Source organism: Mytilus trossulus, chromosome 5 (genome assembly GCF_036588685.1).
Source record: "Mytilus trossulus isolate FHL-02 chromosome 5, PNRI_Mtr1.1.1.hap1, whole genome shotgun sequence".
Lineage (NCBI taxonomy): Eukaryota > Metazoa > Mollusca > Bivalvia > Mytilida > Mytilidae > Mytilus > Mytilus trossulus.
In genome coordinates, this window is record NC_086377.1 from 82,366,793 (window position 1) to 82,386,101 (window position 19,309).

At 32.8% G+C, this 19,309-nt stretch overlaps 1 protein-coding gene across 1 annotated transcript in view; it reads left to right on the forward strand.

The window, feature by feature from the left end:
* Positions 1-19,309, forward strand: part of LOC134718380 (death-associated protein kinase 1-like) — a 52,358-nt gene that overhangs the window by 26,563 nt on the left and 6,486 nt on the right. Inside the window, exons 7-10 of the mRNA XM_063580878.1 lie at positions 5,062-5,137; positions 5,645-5,902; positions 7,944-8,381; positions 11,231-11,370. Coding sequence (XP_063436948.1) covers positions 5,062-5,137; positions 5,645-5,902; positions 7,944-8,381; positions 11,231-11,370 — 912 coding nt within the window. The remainder of the gene's footprint in view (positions 1-5,061; positions 5,138-5,644; positions 5,903-7,943; positions 8,382-11,230; positions 11,371-19,309) is intronic.

Consider the following 19,309-nt stretch of genomic DNA (forward strand, 5'->3'; position numbering starts at 1 on the left):
CAAATAAAAGTAGCTACATTACATGCATTTCAACACATAATGCCAGATTGGAGCCTAAAACCTGAAAACCTGAATATGCTCTATTTTCTTTCAATTAAACAATGGGAGAAATAAAACATACTTTAAGAAATGATGCATTTTCTCTATTATGATAAAATTGAGAATGGAAATGGGGAATGTGTCAAAGAGACAACAACCCGACCAAAATAAAAAAACACAACAGCAGAAGGTCACCAACAGGTCTTCAATGTAGCGAGAAATTCCCGCACCCGGAGGCGTCCTTCAGCTGGCCCCTAAACAAATATATACTAGTTCAGTGATAATGAACGCCATACTAATTTCCAAATTGTACACAAGAAACTAAAATTTAAATAACACAAGACTAACAAAGGCCAGAGGCTCCTGACTTGGGACAGGCGCAAAAATGCGGTGGGGTTAAACATGTTTGTGAGATCTCAACCCTCCCCCTATACCTCTAACCAGTGTAGAAAAGTAAAAGCATAACAATACGCACATTAAAATTCAGTTCAAGAGAAGTCCGAGTCTGATGTCAGAAGATGTAACCAAAGAAAATAAACAAAATGACAATAATACATAAATAACAACAGACTACTAGCAGTTAACTGACATGCCAGCTCCAGACTTCAATTAAACTGACTGAAAGATTATGATTTCATCATATGAACATCAGGCACAATCCTTCCCGTAAGGGGTTTAGTATCATACCATCATAACATATATGAGAAGAACATAACCCGTGTCATGCCAACAACTGTTTTTAGAATAAATGTGTTTAGTTCCGACGCAAAGACCTTATCAGTGACTCAATATTAACGCCAAAATATGCAATCTTTAATGACTTGACAACAGTATCGTAATTATATCCCTTCTTAATAAGTCTATTCAAAGGTTTTGTAAGTTTATGAGGTGAATACTGACACCTTTGTGCTTTATAAAGAATATTTCCATAAAAAATTGGATGTGAAATACCTGAACGTATAAAAAGTCTGCATGTTGAGCTATATTTACGAATGATGTCTTTATACCGATGATAAAATTTAGTAAATGTTTTGACTAGTTTGTGATATCGAAAACCATGGTGTAATAATTTTTCAGTAATACATAAATTTCTCTCGTTAAAATCTAAAACATTGTTACATACACGAGCGAATCGTACAAGTTGAGATATATAAACACCGTAAGATGGTGACAAGGGAACGTCACCATCTAAAAACGGATAATTAACGATAGGAAATGAAAAATCATCCCTTTTATCATAAATTTTAGTATTCAGCTTTCCGTTAGTGATAAAGATATCAAGATCGAGGAAAGGGCAGTGGTCATTGTTAGTATTAGCTTTATTTAAAGTGAGTTCACCAGGATAAATTTCATTAATGTACATACTGAAGTCGTCATTATTGAGAGCCAAAATATCATCCAAATATCTAAAAGTATTATTAAATTTGTTTATCAGATGTTGTTTTGATGGGTCTTTGCTTATTTTTGTCATAAATTGTAACTCGTAACAATACAAAAAGAGGTCCGCAATAAGTGGTGCACAGTTAGTCCCCATTGGAATTCCGATAATCTGACGATATACGGAATCCCCAAAGCGAACAAAAATGTTATCTAGTAAAAATTCAAGGGCATATATAGTATCAAAGCATGTCCAATTAACATAGTTTTTTTGTTTATTGCTACTAAAAAATGACCTAAAAGAGTTTGAACATATATATTCACATTCTGATTTTTTGAATGCCCATTTAATTAGATGTGTGAATTTTTTCTTAATGAGAATGTGAGGCAATGTGGTATACAGGGTAGAAAAATCAAAACTTTGAACAGATTCAAAATCACCAATATATGGTTGATAACACTATTGTTTTCGAACCTGGCAATAACTGCTTCTGAAAAAAATATATAAATTATTTGAAAAAGGACATCACATTTCAAATCATTAGTAAAATATTGTTTGTCGTCCATTATTTGGGTATTAGGATTTATGACCGAAGTCACCATCACAAAACTCAAGTGCCAGTTAGTGTGGGTTGTATCATCAGCCTGGTCAAACCAACAACTTGAAAATATGTATTCCCAACTTCTCTATAAATAATAATGTGTCTGACGTATGTATTTCTTGATCTTATATGCATTTTCCAAACATTATGTGCAAATTAAGGGCAAATTTGAACTTATTCTAAAAATCATTATTTTCATTGACAAAGATGGGCCTTTAAAATTAGCCTTTTTACTTAATTTTGTTTATATCAAAATAAACCAATGAAAGTTGGTTTTTCAAACAGTCATCTACAATTAGAGCAAAATAAAACAAAATATTTGATTGTATGTTCTTGCACGCCTGAGAAAACAGTATTTAATTTTTGGAAAATGACGCTTTTCAGCGGCATGTTAAATTTCTGGTACTAATGACCTGAACTTTCATTACATTTCTCTGCCTCCCGCGCTTGGTTCGTATTTACTTTCCATTACATTTCTCCGCCTACCGCGCTTGGTTTCGTATTTATTATTTTACATACAAACTGGAATCTGCTTGCATTATCATTATTGTGAAGTTATCAACCGGGAACCAGTGTACATACGTTATTTACAGAATAAAACATGCTGACCTGTTCATATATGTTTATTGTTACCACAATGGTATCTTGAGCTTTCCCTTTGTTAATTTTTTCATATTTATTGAAGCTTTCGCTTTTATGTACGTTATAAACAAAAAGATCCGTTTTGACATGGTTCTGGACTTTTCACACACCAATGATCTGCAATCGCTAGACAAAATAGTTCTCCTAAATAATGTCAGCCTTTCTTACCATTTCAACTTAACAACCATTAAGAAAGTATTAATTGGAATCATCTTGACATCCTTTGGATAGATACTGGTCTTTATCCAGATTTACGAAGTTTTGAATAATCAGAAATTAATACCAACGCGGTGCATATGAATCGTCTGATGAAACATAATCTCCGGTCCTTCTTATTACCAAAAAGATCGAAGTTACCAAAACGATGTGAAGTAAAACTAAAACATTGTTAAAACATTAAAGATATAATTAATTGGGGAAAAACTTGATAGTCTTTTGTTTTACAAACAACTGCCTTTTTCATACGAAAATATAATGTGTCCGTGTTGGTCCACTTTTTATACAACCGCAAAAATTGAAATTTGTTTGGTCGTATATTGGTATCACCTTGGCGTCGTCGTCTGTAGTCGTCGTCGTCGGCGTCCGAAGACTTTTGGTTTTTGCACTATAACTTTAGTATAAGTTAATATAAATCTATGAAATTTAAACACAAGGTTTATGACCATAAAAGGAAGGTTGGGATTGATTTTGGAAGTTTTGGTGCCAACAGTTTGGGAATTAGGGGTCAACAAGGGTCCAAAAGTCTTTGGGTTCTTTGATATGCCAAATCTAACCATGTATTTAGATTCTTAAATTTTGGTCCTGTTTTCAAATTGGTCTACGTTAAGGTCCAAAGAGTCCAAAATTAAACTAAGGTTGATTTTAACAAAAAATGAATCGGTTCAACAGTCAGGGGTTCTTTGATATGCTGAATCTAAACATTTACTTAGATTTTTGATTATGGGCCCAGTTTCAAGTTGGTCCAAATCGGGGTCCAAAATTTTTTTTTTTTTTATTTCAACAAAAATTGAATATATGGGGTTCTTCAATGTGCTGAATCTAACCATGTATTTAGATTTTTAATAGTTGGACCCGGCTATCAAATTGGTCCACATTGAGGTCTAAAGGGTCTAAAATGAACATTATTTGATTTCATCAAAAAATGAATTATTGGGGTTCTATGATATGCTGAATCTAACCATGTATTTAGATTTTGGATATTAGACCATAATAGGTAAATGCCAAATTTAAAGTTTTTAAGTTTAAGTTCTGAGACCACATTCATTCTGTGTAAAAAATCTATGTTGTGTCAACTATTTAACCACAATCCAAATTCAGAGCTGTATCAAGCTTAAATGTTGTGTCCATACTTGCCCAAACTGTTCAGGGTTCGACCTCTGCGGTCGTATAAAGCTGCGCCCTGCGGAGCACCTGGTTTAATTTCAAATTAAGAACAAAAATGGGGGTGGGGGATTTTGTATTTTCGCTTCTTTTGGGGATGGAGGGGGGGGGGGGGTCATATTATTTTCTTCAAAATTGATCAAAATTTCAATTTAAAAACTAAAAAATTGGGGGCGGGGTTCTCATATCTAAGCAATTGAAAACCAATAAATTAAAGGAAGATTTTAACCCACCACTTTTATTCCCCTTTAAAAGTGTCCTGTACCAAGTCATGAAGATGGTCATTGTTATATTATTGTTCGTTTCTCTGTGTGTTGCATTTTAACGTTGAGTCATTTGTGTTTTCTCTTATTTTTGAGATATTGAGATAAGACGTGGCACGGTACTTGTCTATCCCAAATTCATGTATTTGGTTTTCATGTTATATTTGTTATTCTCGTGGTGTTTTGTCTGATGATTGGTCAGTTTCTGTGTGTGTTGCGTTTCGGTGTTGTGTCGTTGTTCTCCTCTTATATTTAATGCGTTTCGCTCGGTTTTGGTTTGTTACCCCGATTTAGTTTTTTGTCCATGGATTTATGAGTTTTGAACAGCGGTATACTACTGTTGCCTTTATTTACAGCTTTCATTGGTTGGACTGTATACTTCAGACACCAGACAATTCAATGCAATTACACCAAACCAGTAATATAAAATGTATAGGTTTCAGTCTGTCAAAGGAGGTTATAAATGATTTGTGACAATGCAAATACTGATCTTTAGAATATAAATGAATATCTTTAACCAATGAATTCAAAATACTAATATCTATTCAATTTCACAAATATGCATCATGTAAATCATTAAGTAAAGAAACATGAAATTTATAGTTTTAAACAAGGGAAATTTCAACTTCCTGTAAAATATAGAGTTATTGTCCTTTAAACCTACATTGTAGTGGCAGGTATTAAAATATATATGTATTAAACTATTTGACAAGTTTTCACATGGGGCATGATAGTTTATAGCATATTTTTTTTTGTAGACTGTCATGTCAAAGACATCCCCAGAAGTAACTCCTGACACCCGTTTACAGGAACCTGCAGCACCAGTAGTTGAAGGTAATCATCTAATGTTAATTATTCAGATACCGGCTGAAATGATTTATAATGACCTGTTTCCAATATACAGAAACATTGATATCTGCGTATAATGTTATAATGAAAAATGATGAAAAAAACCAACAAATTGATGGGAAAAGTGAAGTAGGCTTTTAATGCAGATTGATTGATTACAGATCACCATGATCACATTAACTTTAAAATCATTCTCATCTAATTTATACTTTCCTCAACGTGCTGAATATATTTTGGATAATCATTCTGATTAGTTCCTCTCACAAGACATGTGCCGTTAAAATCATTCTTACTAGTTGCTGTCACAAGGCATGTGACGTCAACATAATCATAAAGGTAACAGTAGGATACCACTGTTGGAAATTCATAAATCGATTGAGAAGGCCCTAATATGAACTGTATGTCTCAGACCTAATATGTATAAATCGGTAGACGAGTATGACCTCTTACTAATGACTTTTTAGGATAAACATTTATTTATTTACATTTCAGACAACAAAATACCAGAACAAATAAAAAAGATGGATCATGAGTCGATTGCCATTTATTTGAACGCCCTTGAATCGGGTTCAGAACGAAGACGGGATATAAATTTAATAATTGTTGGAAAGAAATCTGTTGGAAAGACTTCCTTAGTTCGAAGATTATTCGGGGAGGAGTTACAAAGCGTTAAAAGCACAAATGGTATAGAAATTCATCGGCGGAGATGTCGAATAAATCTAAGTAACTGGGAATGGAATAAATTGTTAGGTAAATATGCGATTTTTTTCTCACTCTCGTTTTACATGTTTTATTTATTGCAAAGTTATCATAGAAAAAACTAAAACATAGTAAACATAATTTTAATTTTTTTTTAAGTTCTGTGTATGCTGTATTTATGTATCTACACTTTTTTTTATTTTTCAATTTTTGGAAAGACATTTTTGATAGACCCTAGTATGAACCATATGTCGCAGACCTTATATGAATATTCAATATTCAATTAATGGAATTAAAGATAGGCATGTTGGATGTATTTTAAACTAAAATACAGACTTATGATCTCTACTACATTATCGCAAAATACTTTTATTCGCAAACATGACTATGCTTATGTAAACTTATCCTCACATCCGTTTTATTATATGTAAAAATGTTTGTTTTCTTTTATAATTATACTGTTTTCTAGAGTACTCTTTTATACTGGAGACTTAAAAAGCTGTGTAATTAGATTTTTTTTAATACATTTTTAGTGCCTGCATTTCATGTTTATATGTCTTCAACGTCTTATTAAATGTCCGATGGATGTCTAATCAGATGGATGTTTAATCAGATGGATGTCTAATCAGATGGCTGTCAAATCCGACGGATGTATAATCCGATGGATGTGTAATCCGATGGATGTGTAATCAGATGGATGTCTAATTAGATGGATGTTTAATCAGATGGATGTCTAATCAGATGGATGTCTAATCAGATGGATGTCTAATCAGATGGATGTTTTATCAGATGGATGTCTAATCAGATGGATGTCTAATCAGATGGATGTCTAATCAGATGTCTAATCAGATGGATGTCTAATCAGATGGATGTGTAATCAGATGGATGTCTAATCAGATGGATGTCTAATCAGATGGATGTCTAATCAGATGGATGTCTAATCAGATGGATGTTTAATCAGATGGATGTCTAATCAGATGGATGTTTAATCAGATGGATGTCTAATCAGATGGATGTCTTATCAGATGGATGTCTAATCAGATGGATGTCTAATCAGATGTATGTCTAATCAGATGGATGTCTTATCAGATGGATGTCTAATCAGATGGATGTCTAATCAGATGGATGTCTAATCAGATTTCTAATCAGATGGATGTCTAATCAGATTTCTAATCAGATGGATGTCTAATCAGATGGATGTCTAATCAGATGGATGTCTAATCAGATGGATGACTAATCAGATTGATGTCTAATCAGATGTCTAATCAGATGGATGTCTAATCAGATGTCTAATCAGATGGATGTCTAATCAGATGTATAATCAGATGGATGTCTAATCAGATGTATAATCAGATGGATGCCTAATCAGATGGATGTATAATCAGATGGATGTCTAATCAGATGAATGTCTAATCAAATGGATGTCTAATCAGATGAATGTCTAATCAGATGGATGTGTAATCAGATGGATGTCTAATCAGATGGATGTTAAATCAGATGGATGTCTAATCAGATGGATGTCTAATCAGATAGATGTCTAATCAGATGCATGTCTAATCAGATGGATGTCTAATCAGATAGATGTCGAATCAGATGGATGTATAATCAGATGTATGTCTAATCAGATGGATGTGTAATCAGATGGATGTCTAATCAGATGGATGTCTGGATTGAGTGTTGTATAAACCCTTTGGCAATTTAATACTTTAGCAAATACTTTATGTCTACTGTAATTTTATTATTTCAATTACTGCGATAGTTGTGACTGTAAATTTTTTGATATGAAAATAATATTTTATTGATATCTATATTTTTTAAATGCAGATACCCTTATTCGTTTAATGTGTTTGAGCTTTGATTTTGCCATTTGAATTTTCCTCAGAGTTCGGTATTTTTGTTAATTTACTTTTTTCTTGATAATGACCTGTTGCCTTAACATATAATTGTTTATGAGTTTAGATTCTGAGAAAGGGGTGGACGTGGTTTTCTTTATTGTTTCTTTATTGTATAATATATGAAATCGGTGAAGTTTAATCATAACTTCCATAGATTTCTCCTATACTATGAACACTTTTTAATATTTTTTTTGTAGATACAAGATTAGTGAAAGAAGCAAGTATCAACAATAGAATATTGCAGTCAATTGTCAAAGAGTGGCATCAAGAAAAAGAAAAACCAAAGCATGACATATTGGAGATATCTTCATCAGATCAGATATCAACAGATGATAATAAGGGCACAATCACAAAAAATATTGAAAAAGACGAAGAACCTCAACCTAAAATGAACTATCAGTTTGCTTATCCGGAAATTACAGAATCGCCGTTGTCTAAACTGGCAAAGGATGAGCTGTTAAGCATAATCGGATCTGCTGTAGACTTACAAGACGAAGACGGCTATGCAAATTTAACAGTGTGGGATTTTGCTGGTGACATTGAGTATTACAACACACATCAAACGTTTTTGAATTCAGAAGCAATTTTTCTTGTCGTAGCAAATTTACATGATACAGATGACACAGTATCCTACGGTTTGTAAAGTCAATTTGTGCTTCCTTATCAAATTTAAAGATATAATTGTATTAAACGTAGATACAAATTATTCTTGATGTTCAGTTCATATAAAAACAATGAAACTTAACATTTAAGGCAGCAAATTTTAATACGTGGCTTTTTTGTTAAATGATTTTATTATTTGCTCTAAACGACACTACTTTTCGTGTTTCATTTAATATAACCATTTACTATCTTGACTTGCATCTAGAAATTGACAATGAAGATCGGATGAACACAAAAGTTTGTGACAAAAGAGATGACTTCAGCTTCCCAATTGTTCTTTCATTTTCTATGTAGCAACATTCTAGCAGTGTCTTTCCATGAAGTATATTTCTCCAAATTGATACAATATTCTAGGACTTGTATTTCATATCATGGTGTCCTTATAAGAAGGTTGCTGCTCACAAAAAAGTTATCAAGACAAGTGTCAAAGAGGTGCAGTTGAAATTATCCCTTCTAAAAAATCACAGACGCCATCAATAATTGGTTTAACGTCATTGAATATCTGTTTTAAAGATGATGACGGATATGTTCCAAAAGTCGTTACTACATTCACGTCCACTCATACATTACCTTAGCCGTATTTGGCACAACTTTTTGGAATTTTGGATCCTTAATGCTCTTCAACTTTGTATTTGTTTGGTTTATAACTATTTCGATATGAGCGTCACTGATGAGTCTTATGTAGACGAAACGCGCGTCTGGCGTACTAAATTATAATCCTGGTACCTTTGATAACTATTTACACCACTGGGTCGATGCCTCTGCTGGTGGACGTTTCGTCCCCGAGGGTATCACCAGCCCAGTAGTCAGCACTTCGGTGTTGACATGAATATCAATTATGTGGTTATTTTTATAAATTTCCTGTTTACAAAACTTTGAAATTTTCGAAAAACTAAGGATTTTCTTATCCCAGGCATAGATTACCTTAGCCGTATTTGGCACAACTTTTTGGAATTTTGGATCATTAATGCTCTTCAACTTTGTATTTGTTTGGTTTATAACTATTTCGATATGAGCGTCACTGATGAGTCTTATGTAGACGAAATGCGCGTCTGGCGTACTAAATTATAATCCTGGTACCTTTGATAACTATTTGTCTCGTATGTAACCTACCGAATTATACTTATCACCAGGTTCTAAAATACACGAACAACACCACGGGTGCACGTGTAGAGTAGAATCTTCCGTGAGTGTATGAAATCACCCCCGGTTTTTGGTTGGGTTTTCAGTTGCTTAGTCTTAAGTTTTCTACGTTGTGTTTTGAATATTTTTGATTGTCGTTTTAGTCTTTGGCGTTCTTTGTCATGTCTTTGTCAGTTTATTTTCATCTCATGATTATAAATGTTCCTTTGATATCTTTCCCCTCTCTTTTACACGTAAAATTGTGTAATAGACTTGTAGCTAACCTATTTTATATCTTGCTTAAAAAGATCTCACCACAAATGTTGATTTCTTTTTTATCTCATACAAAAATCCTTTGTTATACGACCGCAAATATCTTGCGTTGTACGAAGACATTTGATTTCCAAACAATAGCTTACATATTAGTGATTGGATCTTGATGAAATGTTACCACAAGGTTTCATATAAAAAAATGAAGGTTGGGATTGATTTTTGGGTCAATGGTCTGAACTGTTATGAAAAACGGAACAAAAACAAAACTTTTCTAATACAAATGTATCAATTGTTCATTTCTTGACCATATTCAATGGGATTTAATTCAAAGGCTAGAACACGGTGGATTCTTTATTATGCTAAATGTAACCTTATCTTTAGATTTTGGATTTTTTTGGGTTTAAATGATCCACATTGAGGTCCTATGGGTCCAAATTAAATTTAGTTTGATTTTAACAACATTTGAATTCAATTATGTTTTTTATATGCTTAATCTAACTATGCAGAACTTCATGGTAGGTTTGTTTATAATTTTGTAAAAATTAATTCTTTGAAAGCTTTATATATGTGTCAAATATTTTATCGGAATCCAAATTCAGATCTGCATCAAGCTTGCATGGATGAAGTGTCAATTTTCGCCCAAATTGTTTAGGGTTCGACCTCTCCGCTCGTATCAAGCTGCGCCTAGCAATGTGTTTTATTAATGTAAAGCATGTTGCTTTCTGTAAATGGAAAATTTATGGACTCCATCATTAAATTGGCTTTATTATCAGATTACCATCGGCATGTTCCATTTGTAGTTACCACATTATCGTTCTATTTTGCGTCGACTCTGACGTACAAGTGAGACTCATCGCCGATTTGTACTTACCACAAACAACAAGACGGGTGCGGAATGTGATATAGGATCTGCGTACCCTTCTTGAGCACCTCGATTCAACCCTGATTTATGCAAGGTTCATTTTGTTCTCTCGATTGTGTTCTATATAATGTTGTGCATACTTTTGTTTGTCTATTCTTTAGTTTTTTTTTTATCTGCCCGATCGTTATCGCTTTCTTTTGTTGTCTATTCTTTGGGTTTTTTTATCTGCCCGATCGTTATCGCGTTCTGTTGTTGTCTATTCTTTGGGGTGTTTAATCTGCCCATTCGTTATCGCTTTCTTTTGTTTGTCTATTCTTTTTTTTTATTTGCCCGATCGTTATCGCTTTCTTTTTGACTGATGAATGTTGATTCGCCCGTGTGTAACTTTGGCCTCTTTTTAAATACTGATTTAGATAATTATATTTTTTACTTGCAATATTATAACGTTCTGCAGGATAAATCATTATATATTTTTTATTGAATGACGTTATTATATTCTTAAGACACATTTCAAGTGCAGTCATCCACCGAAATATTTAAATATCAATTTGTCTTTAATCGCAGGCACATTCAATTTCTGGATGGATACAATACATTGTTATGGAAGCATAAACGACAAAACTGAAGCTGTATTGCTCGAAGGAGCTCACAACCTTCTAGATCCACCAGTTATTGCAATTGGTACACACAAGGACAAATTTCAGGTATTTATATCAAAGTAACAATGGAGTAACATTTTAATTTAGTTTTTTTATGCGTCGCTGATTCAATGTTACGTTAGAGCGCAGTTTAAATAGAAACTATGGAAATTTTTTCAGTCTAGATTGTATAATATCTATTTCATTTTACTGTACGAATATGTACCTTGTCATATTGATAACAATGTATATCTCTTTCTGTCCTGACGGTCATGCTCGTCAATGCTGATGTCGTTTTTGTTTTTAATGTTGTGCTTGATCTTTCTAATTGATGATTTTACATCTCAAGGACATTTTTGTGAGTGAAGTGTGAATGAGATGATGCTAGAAGTACTGGGGTTTTCTTTGATAAAAGAAAAGTATTAACATATTACTATGTTCATTCATCATCGAAGACATTTCTCAGATATATCGACCGCCGCTGATTTGATGGAAGCTCGAAAACGGTCATCATTCAATAAATCTATTTTTAACCTGCAATTGTATTGCTAACGAAAAAATAACGTCTATAGTTTCGGCTAATGTTAAACCTATCAATACATTATTTAATTTCTCATATTTACAAATAACTAACTGGACTTTGCTAAACATTGATTGATACTGCAACATTGACGTGAAGAAAAGAAAATGTTGTAAAGACGTTTTCATACTGATCTTAGAAAAGTATTGATTGAACTAACTAGTAGCCCTAAGCTATATTGAAAGCTAAAAAGCAAATATATATCAACTCAAATACAAACAGTCCAAGTTTAAAAAATGTTTTTATTTTTACCCACACTACTCGAAGATGTTATTGCTATAACAGTGTATGCAAATAAGGAGATGTGGTATGATTGACAATGAGACAACTACCGACCAGATAAGAATGATAAGCACTCATACAATGTAGGTAACCGTACAACAACGAGAATAATACACACCGTATAGTCCGCGAAATGAAAAATTTGAAACAATTCAAACGGAAAACTAATGGCCTTATTTATAGCGGTACAATTTATTAAATAAAACATTGACAGACATGCTTGAATCAACGGCAACCACTGAATTACAGGCTACTGACGTCGGACAGACACATAGACACATTAAGAATGTTGTGGATTTAAGCATGTTTGTGAACACGCAACCCTCCCCATTGAATCGGTACGAAGCACAAACCAATCAGCATAAAAACAAGAGACTCAAAGCTCTGATCTATAGTTACTGAAAGTTATTTCAAAGCCAGTTACAACTATTGAATAAATCATGTTCTCCCCGACTAAAGTATCAATCAGTTCACATCTTTTGGATTTAGTATAAAGACGTTATAAGCGGTCTGTGAAACAAATGATGTTGTGGTTTCAACATATAAGTAAAATGAGCATTGATTAAAAAATACTCTCACACCCAATCTACACTGATGCAAAGACCTATATACAATAAGTAATTAGTGGTAACACATTACTGAATGATAATTTACTAGATTACGCTCATTTAAATCCAAACCATCACTACTAGCACGAGCATAAGATGGTGCACATTGAACATCACGATCCAAAAAGGGAAAAGTAATAATAGGGAAAGAAAAACTATCCCTTTTGTAGTAAATTGTTGTGTAGAGTCTGCTATTAAACAGGCACAATTGGTGCCAATAGAAATGCCTTTAATTTGTCGATACACTTTATTGCCGTAACGTACATAAATGTGTAACAGGACACACTTTAGTGCTTTAATAATCTCATCACAACTATAGTAAGTATATCTAGCATATTAACCTTTCTCATTAGAGAAAAGGGCTTTATGTGAGTTGCAGCAAATACATTTGCAACATAATTTATCAAAGGACCATTTCAATAGATAGGAAAACTTTTGTTTGATAAGATTGTGTGGAAGTGTAGTACTAGTATAAAGAGAGAAAAAGTCAAAACTGGCAACCAAATCAATAGGACCACCAAAAGCACGTAATTTATCTAAAACATCTGAAGTATATTTTACACTCTAAAATGGTCAATTCCTCCACTGTTTTCATATGATTTTACAAAAATGAACGAAACGTTCTTTGATAATAGTTAAGGAACTCGTCAGAAAGATTAGTAGTAGATCACTTACAAGAGGCCGAAATGAAACGATATTTTACCATTTTTTTGTAGTTTAGGTAACCAATACATAGTGGGAACCTTCAAATGTCTCGAGGAGGCCTTAAGCTGTGCTGTGGTAGTGACATAGTTATTTAGTATATGACTCTATTTGGAGCGTTCGGCCTTGAATGAAGTTGAAGGCAAAATGTCATTCTTAACGACATCCGTGCAATATTTACTTCATACCACCACCACATTGCTGTCTGCTTTTTCGACTAATACGAACACAAAACGCTTTGATAGAACTTAAACATTTTTTTTTGGTCCAAGAAAAGGGGCGTATTACCTACTCTTTTATTTCTTTTAAAAAACTTTTCGAAGGGTGATTTGGAAATATAAACAATATTCATACATATATTTAAATCAAGTGACTTTTTGTAAGATTTCTTCCGTTTTCAACATTTTTTAAAATAGGATTAAAGAGCATCTTTAATAGCCTGAGGACACTGTTCTCAATTAATTTTCGACCGTGGACGATATTTTGGTCCTTTTGTCAGAAAATTTATAACCTCACGGTCTAGAACGATGTTGGGGTCATGACCATAATAACCATATCTAAACTTCGATGAGTTCGATGAGTCATAGTCTATATTTGAATGAATGGTCTTCTGTTATGTAGTAGCTTCCGGAGACGTTTCAATCACTCGATATTACCTTTAAAAATTTTAGAGAACTGATCCAAATATTTCATTTAAACTCGAAAGTTTCTATTGTCTATAAATTGACACATAGTAAAGAAAACTAGTGTTTAACAAGTCAATAATATTGCAAATAATTTGACATTTAATATGAAAAAATTGTATCAACTTTGTATTAGTAGTTTTAGTCTCTAGTCTAACTATAAAGACATTTTTTACGGATGTCACGATTATAGTTTCCTTTGGTATTGACAGGTTTATCAACATTTCCTTATTTGTCAAAATTATGATTATTCAAGTCACTAGACAGAAAAGATTTATGTTCACCATCAATTTGATTTTTACAATTAATATATACAGTGGGAAAGCCAGTGACATTGAAGAGCTACTTCCGGTAGTCCCGCGGGAAAGGGGACATAATCTAAAAATTTTGAGGTGGCGCTGTAACCAGCGTGTAAACAAAAACGTAGCCTGTGCTTCAGACAATAAATCTATTAAAACAACTTATCATCCATCAGTATTTGAGTTTAATTTTTCATTAGAATGGATTTTGTCACACGACTGCCAAATTCGGTATTCAAATAAGTGCTCCGTTACTTAAATATGATAATCCAAAAGACTACCTCCGTTGATTTCCAAAAAACCGCGGGTAATCCCCACGACTACAAACAACTGACACAAATGCATCCTAAAGCTTTTCATTGGTCGAGATATAAATAAATGTGACCTAGAAACATATGGGCACATGACTATGTACAGGATTCCCCGTCACTCTGAGTCTTGTTTACATAATAAATACTTCAAGCGGAGGTCAAAATTCAACATTTTTCAGACGTTTTGGGAGTTATTTCGGTGCAAATTCAAGCAAATTTTGTCATATTTTACAGATTTTAAGCACAAAATTGATTGAGACAACGAAGGGTGATGATGTTTTCAGGATTTTGAATATATTTTTCTTAAAACGTTGAGTGGTTGAAGGCTTTACAACGTCATTTGTTGATGTTTACAATTTGCTCAAACTCCTCGTATCACATTTTCTGTAGTTATTTAATTATGCTGCTGATGTATAACAGATTTATGGGCGAGATTTATGTATTACATTGAAACTGATTTAATCTAGGAACGAATTTGTCCATACAAATAACTTCCATTGTCTGGAAGTAGACCTACCCCCCTTTTTTCAACAAAAAAAATTTCAGTTAGTCAAAAGTTGTTGTCTGAATAAGCATGCAAAAGTGCAAAGTGTAGGCACTCAGCTAGTCTTTGTTTTAAGCCAATTTTTAGGGTAATGGTTACAGTCATTCTTTGATTCTGTAAATTATTATAAATCTGAAATGTTTCAACTTGTCAATTTTAAAAAGTACATGTACCAATCAACAAGAATTGCCTGCCTAAACACTCACACATGTTTATAAATGTCTGTCCTTATTATGCTTATCAAGCAACCTGATGTACACTGTGACTAACTATTCATGTTTGAGTGTTTCTGGGCCCTAGGGCATATTTAACTCTTGAGAACTTGAGATTAACATTCAATAGGAATGCCCAATGCCTAGTACATCAAATTCTTAATACATGTTAGAGCTACATGTATATGACCATTTAAAGCATTAACAAAATGCTATATCACTTCCAAGGTCTGGTATATGAATGTCTCACTCTGATTTTGGTGATCCTGTTTTGTTGCATTGATATAACTGCTTGACCCATATTTTTATTTTACACCAGTTTACAAGAAAACAAATCTTGGACACAGGATCTATTCTTTATTAAGAAACATACCATTCCTATATCTGTGTGCTGATTTTTCTGCAATATAATACCTTTTCACACATTTTACTCCATTCTAAAAGCACACAATTGCAATAATTTGCAAAATCATGTGTTTACATATCTAGGAAAAGGGTACATAGACATCTCATTCATAATACTACACAAGTAGCAGGATCTGCTTATTCTTCCAGAGCACATTAAATCAATTATATGTTGTGGGTTCAAGTTGATCAGTTTTCTTTTTTCTAATTTGTATATTAGTTTAAACTTTTCATCAAAAAGTCTGAAAAAAGTGATATGTATCTACTGAAAATGATTTATTTAGGTGCAGGGGTTACCACACTTTGAAATCTACATGGAAGCAAAACAGTGAAAAGTCATGTCATGATAGGCTACTTGAGAGACCTCACTATGTCTAGGAGAAGTGAACAATTCTAGAAACTTTCCATTTAAGTCATTCAAACCTGATAAAGAATAAAAGACCATCATTTTGACTTTTTATATCTTTTTTTTTCTTATGTCTCAAATACTACAGTACATACATGTATATTTCTGATACCAGTGACCGATCCAGAACTTTTTCTAATTTTTTTTCGGGGGGGGGGGGGGGGGGGTAAGGGGTTGCTGCTGCTGACTAACTTAGGAGGGACCTGCTCCAGTGATTCCCTATTTAACCAACCAATTTTATTTCCTATGAAAGGGCGGCCCTATGAATATGCTAGCTTTGCATCAATGAATCTCAGGTTTTTCAATGACATTAAGTAATATTGTATTGCAACAGTATAGTGTCTCATGTACATTTAACCCACGTTATCAATATAAAATGGTGGAGTGTTTCACATTGTATGTATATTTGAAAATATAAAAATTGTTTAGAAATAAAAGTTTATTAAATGATGAATAAATACGAAGTCATAAAAATAATGTTAAAATGAAAAATATGTAAAAAGTATTTTAAACATTTAAGAAGAACTATTGTTAAAATTAAAAAGTTTTTTAAAGTAAAATCAAGTCAAATAGTCCTCTGTCCCATACATGTAAATCCTCAATATAGAAATCCTGCTCTTCTTATTCCTATTGTTATCTGAAAATATATAATTTATGCAGATGATATTATCAAATGAATATAATTTCAAACTTCTCTAGATTTGCTATATGATCGGTAAATTATAATATATTTTAATTGTCTACTGGCAAAAACATGATCTTCTGAGATCCCAATTAAAAAAAAATGTTGAAAGGAAATACTGGAATCCGAAGGATCAATCTCGAAATCCTGAGCTATAAAATTACCCAATCCAGACGTCCCGAAAAAGGTTCTCTAGAAAAGGTAATACTTATACACACCAACAGATGTTTGGAAAAGTTTTCTACTTATAAATTCATTTACTTAGTATTTAAAATTCATCACCATGATAACATATTAACCTTTTTAAAAGATATAAAAAATGTTTTAATAAAGTATAACGTAATATGCAACATTAAATTATCTTACAGGTATCTGTTATTTAAAAGATAACTTTTCATTCAATCATTCATATCTTTAATTCTTCATACCAGTAATTGATAATAAATGTATCCAACGCCAATAAAACCTGGCCACAACACCAAGCCAATACTGAAGGTGGCAATAAAATTCAACAATAAATCACATAATTTTTATTTAGCATGGAAGGAGGGACAGAATTTATACTTTCCTACTGGTGAATATTTCATATACCTGAAATCTTTTAAAAGATATTTTACATGCCCATATGCACTATTCAGCAAAAATAATAGTACTGTTGTTCACATAGACAAGGGTCTGGATGGGGTGTTCTGCATTTCTTTATCATTTAATCTTTTAGTTCATTGGTCTCTATTTTTTTTATACTTTTTGTCCATAATTTCTCTTTCCTCAATCTGGGAACAGTATATCTAACGTTAATATATATGTTCCTGCCTCAATATATAAATTAGCACATCAATACTGTAAATTCAGAAATTATTGCGAGGTTTTTTATTATTGCAAAAAATGCGACAGAGTTATAAACGCAATAATTAAAACTTGCATTTTGTAATATTTTAAATGAATTAAGCATGACTTTTCTCAAAATCGTAAAAATTAAAATTGCATTCAAGTTTAAAATGACAAAATCGCAATAATAAGTGCAAGCAATAATTTCTGAATTTACAGTAGTTCAAAATGATTATGACCAGACCTAAGGCTTGCTGCTAAGAATATTTAGATTTTTTTCTGGGATGCATAGGAAGTCGTCCCAGAAAAAAAGTAGTCTTGTCAGACTTCATAATAAATTGGACTAGCATGTCATTTGCTCTATTTTTTACTTATTTTATGGTAAATTTTCTCTATTCTTGTTCCTATAGTAATAATTCTCTAATTCTTTATACATTTTGATAATCATAGTTCCCAGTGGCAGATCCAGGGATAGGGTTCCAGGGATTGGAATCTCCCTTTTTGGGGACGATCAATGCATTTGAATGGGGACATATAGTTAGAACCCCCCTTTGTCCTGGGGTAGTTATTTTTTTCATATATTTTTATTTTGTTTGTTTTTTGTGTGTTTTTGTCACACTTTTTGGGTTCAAAAATAAAAATATTCACCTTTTTACTATTCGAGACAACCAAACAAATCAGCACATATGCATTACACAACTGCAAAACTTTAATTAAAATTCAAATGCTAACATTGACCTGCCAAAATTGAAGTTTTATTCAAATTGAAGTCTCACGCTGGAAAAGGGGCGTTTATTTACATGTGGTCTACGGAAATTTACTGGATTTAAGAATCGAAAAGAGGCAAAAATGTAGCCATAACCCAATCAGATCAATAAATTATGTTATGGGTAGTATTAATATCGTTCTACTAACCATTAAAAGTAATAATACTAGGATTTCGTGAGCTCAGAAACCTTAATCTGTTGAAAAATGGCGTCGATTTGTGTGCTTCCTTTTCGCTGCCTCAGTTACAAACTGACACGGAGTGATGGGTATTTATGCAAATATTTAGGGACTCCTATCATCATAGATACTATTTTTGGTCATTTTATATTTAAATAGCCAATAGGATGCAAATGTGTCAGCTATTTTCAGAAGGGGAAAACACCCGCCATATTTTTATCTCCCAAATTAACAACGTCACTTGCCACTTTCAGATGTTCGTTTCTTGTAAAATAAAATCTTCTAAAAAGAAAAAATGGCATGGTCACCTGTAAAACTTACCTATATCACTAATTGATGATTAAATGACACAAGTTTAATTGTCTTTAATGATAAATTTCTCGAAAAAATACACGTACACGATGTAAACAAATTGCCGCGATGGCGCGATACTGTCACCCTCTATGAAAAATCGCGATTGTCGCCCTTGATTTTCTGGTCTTTACGTCATATGGAAGGAGGCGCAGAATCGATCCGTG